The 6,983-nt window shown below is 36.3% G+C and overlaps 1 protein-coding gene across 1 annotated transcript; it reads right to left on the reverse strand.

The window, feature by feature from the left end:
* Positions 1 to 376: 376 nt before the first annotated feature.
* On the reverse strand, positions 377 to 4,262 carry commd1 (copper metabolism (Murr1) domain containing 1). Its single transcript, XM_056764917.1, has 3 exons — positions 4,083 to 4,262; positions 3,015 to 3,302; positions 377 to 901 (listed from the first exon to the last, which is right to left on the reverse strand). Exons 1-3 carry the CDS (start codon positions 4,254 to 4,256, stop codon positions 794 to 796), a joined length of 570 nt encoding a protein of 189 aa, XP_056620895.1. The 5' UTR covers positions 4,257 to 4,262; the 3' UTR covers positions 377 to 793.
* Positions 4,263 to 6,983: the final 2,721 nt, after the last annotated feature.

Genomic DNA, 6,983 nt, shown 5'->3' on the forward strand with positions numbered 1-6,983 from the left:
AAGAAGATATTTTGAATAACAGTGGTAACCAAATAACATTTGGCCCCATTGAGTTCAATTGTATAGACACAAACCACAAAATTAAAAAGTAATTTCTCTAATTATCTTCCTTTGACACTAATTTGTGCCATATTTGTCAACATACAAACACTATGAAGAATTTTTTATGAACATATTTTACTCTGCTTCTTTAAAACTGTTCGTCTTGGGTAATACTCGGGCAGGTCAGATAATATACTGATAAAGGCAGTTTTGCAGGGATCTCCCCAGTTCCTGGAATTTAACCATCAATCTTTAGTATCATATAAAAATAACTACACAAATGTATGAAACAATTTACATACAGGTGTTTGAAAGAGAAAACCTCACATTAGTCTTTGTTTAGTAAATTATTTCATAATTTTATTCATATTTTACAGAAATGAATGTCAAACTGTTTGTAACAAGCCGGTGGCTGTTAAGATACAAGTTTGTTAAACAAGACGACTTTGGAAAGGCATTTCTTTTTCATGTTGGTGTGTGTGGTTTATTACTTTAATATTATTACCAAAACCGGAACATAAAGTCTGATTAGAGAAGAAAAAAAACTAACTTCAAAAAATGAAACATAATAAAAATGTATGTTGTTATTGGTGTGTTAGTTTCACAATGACAAATCTTTGACAAGAAAGATCATTATTCATAATTATGAATATAATATTTGAAAATAAAGGAAACCTACATTCACACTTATACTACCATAAACACACAAAGACACCCACTCATACTCGCACACAAACATGCGCACAAGGCTCTAGCTGTGGTGCACAATACTGTCGATGTTTTCTTGTAGTTCCGCCATCTTCTTCAGGACTGAATTGACCTTCTGCTCATCCAACTCCAAGCACATAAACTCAGAGTTCTGAAGCAGAAAAGAAGCAGACAAACAATGATCATTGACACAGACTATTAACTCCCTATAATGTATCTAAAAGGGATAAACTACATAACATACACACTTTGAACAGTAACCCTAAATTGCCCTACAACATAGCTGGGTTCTAAACCAGAAAACTGCATTTACATGCTATTAAGGTAATGCTGACACATCTGTTAACAACTAAACTCAACTCAACTTTCTTTATATAGCGCTTTTTACAATTTTCATTGTTATAAAGCAGCTGTACATGAGACACATTGAATACAAGTATGAATTCTAATGTTCAACCTGTATCAACACAAAGGTGTAAGATTCATGACATGTGGAGCACTCTGAACATTAACACAGAGGACTAAATTTGCATTCAGTGATACAGGGATGATTTATTTATTAAGTTATCTGCTATCAATTTTGATTCTAAAATAAGACAGATAAAGGGCCGGGTAACAATCCACAAAGACCTAAACACATATGTTTGCATTTCAATCACGCTGTGGAGACTTTCTATAGACTTTTGTGAGCTCATATTATCTTAACCCAAAACTCATACAAAACCATTCAGAATTGTTTATATTGCAGCTCTTTGTATCTGGGTTTCTGACAAAAAATAAAACAACAACGATGAAAACCAATCTCTATTATGCTGTTGTATATTAGAAACATAAATATTAATCATATAAATTAATTTATTATAGACTGATTGTTTTCAAATTTTCCACACCATAGGACACTTGTACAGTTTATTTGTCAACTACAAACCTGGACAATGTACCGTAGGTGCCTTTACCATTCATAAACCCTGCCAGTACATTTGGTCTCTTAAATGTGGGTAAAACCTGATCCAACCATAAACATACAAACAATAGTACTGTAAACAACAACATGTTTAAACATGTTTCGCTTTTTTCTGTAAATACAGAGATATCTCAGTTCTGCAGTAATGAATGGTTCTGTAGTCCTGCTATTCTCCGGGCATGAACCACACATTGTGTAATGCATCTCTCGGCACACAGTGGATATGATGAGACACAATTAAAGCACTCAGACAGACAAACACCGGAAGACAGATGAGTGAGAAAATTGAAACCTACTTGTAAATGTGCATTTCAAAAAGAAAATAAACCAGAGAAAAGGAACTAATGCCATTCTGGCCTCAAATTACTGAGTTTATTTAATAACTTACAGTCAGAATGGCATATCAATTTGAAAACAAACTAAATAGAATAGAGGATATATTAGCGGCATAATTAGGGCTATTTTCTCTAATGGGTTTCTACTCTCTAGAACTCTGACCACTCTACACGAACACTTTGATACCAGAGGAAATAAAGACATTTTAAAACCTCATGCCTTTCTCATTTAATGGAGTTTTTACTTTTTTAGATACACGCTTACATTGTCATTGAATTTTTTTTGTGCAAATAATGTATTGTTTGTCTACTACCATTTCACCATCTACTGTGAACCTTTTAAGGGGTAGTCATCCACAAAATTAATCATTATTTACACTTCATCATGTCATTCCTACAATGTATGACTAAAGTCTTGCTCTTTCCAGTAACAAGTCCCATGCTTCACTATACAATAAAACAAAACATGCCCCAACTTCTGCAGATGTGAGGGAAATAATTCAGAAAGCAGGGGTGTGACTTAATTTTCGGAACATGCCTCTACATACCCTAGGTGTGTTTGATAATACATCCTAAATCTTCTATATACCCTAAAACAACTACAGAAATACTGAAGTGAACCGAATGCACTTATGAGTGAACATTTTAGCAATTTTAGCTGATGAATCATTTTAAATGACATTAAATGTGGGAGTGCAACATCTGTAATTTGTGGCATACATCATTTTCACAAAACAAATACTGACACGTTGATTATCATGGTTTAGAAATGTAACAAATTAGGTTTTTATACTTTTTACGACAGTCTGGGACAAGTCACATAATTATGAAGGCATAGCAAAAACTTTTATTATAATCTCCATGGCCAAAAGTTAGAGTTGATTGCTGAAATTTAAATGTTGAATCAGTTAAAAATAACACATCACCCACTGACATGAAAGAAACTTTCCTTTAGTTCATCTCACCTCACCAGTGCGACCCAGCTCTAATTCCACCAGGGCCACAGGGCTGTTCGTCAGCTGCCCCCTGCTGGAGGAAGTGTGCAGGTCCACCCGCCACTTGAGGGCCCTCAGGCCAGGCTCCCAGCGGCTCTGAGACAGCAGGCTCTCTCGTACCCTCGCACGGTGGGTCTTCCAGAAGCGTGACAGAGCGGCCGCCTGCTCCGGACTCACTCCACCGCCACCCTGCTTGCGAGTCTGTGCAGTGAGAAAAGCTTCAAGCTGCGCCTGGTCCATATCTGCAGATGCAATGGACTGAAGACAGAAACATTAATAAACAGACACGGAGAAAAGATAAGCACGGGGCTGAGGGAAGGTCAAAACGGGATTTAATATGGCAAAAACTTTAGTTCAGAACGGACATGCGGAAGACGCAGGGCCTACTGTGCACAGTAGATTATTGCCCTGTTTCATAGACAAGTCTTAAAAATAGTCCCAGACTAAAATGAAAGTTTGAGCTGTCTTAACTGAAAATAAATTGCCCTGACATAATTTAAAATATGCCAATGCCAATGCCATTGCCATTGTTTTGTCTCAAGATGCATGCACACCAGTATTGTTTATATAAATATAACTTAAATAAAAGCAAATTAAATATGCTAATATTATCCAAAACAAAGTCCTGGTTTAAGATAAGCCTTGTCTGTGTAACCAAGCTTAAGTCAGTGTTTTTTGTTTGTATAAAGTCAAGTTTTAATTGTGCATGAAAATTTAACTGAAAGTGCAGATGTGTATTTTTGTATTACGTCATCATACACTTCATTGTATACGTCATCATATTTGCCTCAAGAGCACAATTTGTAGAATATTTAGATTAGAGATCTGCAAGCTAATGGATGTAAAAAACTGCTGCCACCTTGAGGTGCATTTACTTACAAGAATTAAAGAACACTTGATAAAGTGACAAAGACATACTTCCGTTTAAACTAACTTACTATCACTTGTTTTACAAAAGCAAAAATTACTATTTGTATTATAGTGCAGTAAACGCTTTAAGATACAGTGTATAATCACAAGGAATTTCAATAATACTACCTTTAAAAGCGCTCTCATCTTCTCGTGTAAAGCGTGAAACTCGTCCTGTGGCATCTCTGCATAAAGCTCATTTTTTAGCAAGTCCTCAGTGATGTCCGAGTTCCCATAATAAAACCGTTGCGTGATGCCATTCAATAACGCGCTAATGCATCTCTGACCGTCCACGTCCGCCATGATGGATGTTTACAGGGGCGTCATGTGATCAACGTCACGTGTCCTTCTTGATCGTCCAATCCGCGTTCGCCTTTACATCCTTCTCAACAGAGCCGTTGAAAAACAGAGTTACGACTAATGATCTATATAAATGAATGGATTGCTCATGACGTCATAACACTGAAGCTACCGTGCCGGCATGTTGGTATGACCAAAACGTTAAATTAATAAGGAGTAATCAGATACGAAAGAAAAAAGTTTACATCTAAGGGCTCACAGTGCATTCTTACAACGCAAATGTCTTAAGCATGTAAATGATTAATTTGTATTTAAATGATTCCCCGTCTTATTAGACATAGAGTGAGTTAACTTCATTTTCATTGCAACATACATTTAACATCAGCTATGAGACACCTCAACCTTTTCTGAAATAAAAATATGTAATAAGTCATGAAGCTTTATTTCTAAACATTTACACGTGCCATTAAAGTGTGCAATACACACTCACCTTCTATACATTGATTTATATACGTCGCTATTCTGCCCAAAATATACATAAACATTTGAAGACAGGTTATTTTAGAACATAATTTTGAATGTGAGTCAATGGTGCTCTCTGTCAGTTGGGCATACCAAGATGGCGGAGTGATCGCTTCCGGTGACTTCACATCCTGCCATTAGTTTGGGATTGTAGGCGCATCCAGTCAGTTATATAGATTAATGGTTACAACACTCACATAGACGTCAGTTGGAAGAATGGAATATAACTTGTGTCATGGAGCAATCAATAGTTCCAAACACTGCACTGAAGCCCGTTCATTTCAATTTCTCTCAAACGCATTTGCTTTACAGTAGTGAAATAACGACATGTTTATACATTTTAGGGAGTTGGCGGACATATCTTATATTCATAGAACTTCGTATATCGATTCTCAGTGCCGGGCGGATGCCCTTGAGCATGGCACCTTACCCCCCTTTGCTTCCCGGGTGCTGCAGTGATAGCCTTACCTCTGCTCCGGGTGTATGTGTTCACGACTTGCAAGTGCATGTGTTCACTTCTCACTGTATGGGTTAAATGCAGAGGTTACATTTCGGGTATGGGTCACCATATCTGACAAATAGGTCCCTTTCACTTCTTTTTTTCTTGAGTATTGGAACCGGACTTTGACTGTTATTGATGATGTAAAGCAAGAAGACGTGAACACAAGACCGCTGAAGAAAAACATGTGTGACCCTGGACAACAAAACCAGTCTTATGGGTCAATTTTTCGAAACATCATCTGAAAAATTAAGCTTTCTATTGATGTGTGAGTTGTTAAGTATAGGACAATATATGGCGGAGATGCAGACGTTTATTACTCTGGAATCTGATGGTGCTAAGAAATCTAAACATTGAGAAAATCGCATTTAAAGTTGTCCATCCGAGGTGCTTTAGCAGGCCACCTACTCACAAAAATAACGTTTTTAAGTATTTAGGGTAGGAAATTTACAAAATATCTTCATGGAACATGATCTTTACTTAACATCCTAATGATTTTTGCATAAAAGAAAAATAGATAATTTTCACCCATACAATGTATTTTTGGCTTTTACAAAAAAGTTCCTATGCTACTTAAGACTTGTTTGTGATCCAGGGTCACATATTTAGAAACGGCCCTATTTTCTTTTGAATTTTATAGAGATGTCTTCTGCATATACCATCCATGTTGCAAAGATTTAATAACAGCTTGTATGATAATTGTCTTTGCTTCTGCTTTAATTATCTTTACATCAATTTCTATGGTACCCATAAAAATAAACAACCTTGCCTTGAGCATGAAGTCTATATACCAGTTGCATTATTTCTATAATAATATCTTCTCTGCAATTTGATTGACGCCACTGAATACTCCTTTACGTTGCAAGTGAATCTGAGCATATTATACAGACGTGCTCAAACTTGTTGGAACCCTTACAACTCATTAAAATAATGCTTCATTACTCCTGAAGAGTGATATAATTATACCTATTGTATCACGTACAGTACTTGCATTGGTATGTCATAGAATAAAGCAAAGAAGCTGTGGAAAGAGATTAATTATTTCATATTCTAAGATATTCTAAAATGGCCTGGACACATTTGTTGGTACCCCTTAGAAAAGATAATTGGATTATAGTGATATTTCAAATGAATTACTTTCTTTAATTAGTATCACACATGTATCCAATCTTGTAACAGTCATTCAGCCTATTTAAACGGAGAAAAGTAATCCCTGTGCTGTTTGGTATCCGTATGTGCACCAAACTGAACATGGACCAAAGAAAGCAAAGGATAAAGTTGTCTGAGGAGCTCAGACAGAAAATAATATAAATAATAATGGCAATGGCAAAGGAAACAATACCATCTCCAAGCAGCTTGAAATTCCTGTGACAACAGTTGCAATTATAATTAAGAAGTTTAAGGTCCATGAAATTGTAGCCAAACTCCCTGGGTGCAGCCGCAAAAGGAAAATCGACCCCAGATTGAATAGAAGAAAAGAGTGCGAATGGTATAAAAAAAAAACAAGGATAACTGCCAAAGACATTCAAGCTGAACTCCAAGGTGAAGTTTCTGAACTCCAAGGATCCGCTTCAGATCGCATCATGTTAAGTTGTATGGTAGACTCAAAAAACCAGAACGTGGCTGAACTCAGTATAACTTTATTTCTCCTCCTCCTCTCCTCATGTTCTAATGAATTACTTACTCTGCTCCCTCTAGCGGCTTACCAT

This window comes from Triplophysa dalaica, chromosome 2 (assembly GCF_015846415.1).
Source record: "Triplophysa dalaica isolate WHDGS20190420 chromosome 2, ASM1584641v1, whole genome shotgun sequence".
Lineage (NCBI taxonomy): Eukaryota > Metazoa > Chordata > Actinopteri > Cypriniformes > Nemacheilidae > Triplophysa > Triplophysa dalaica.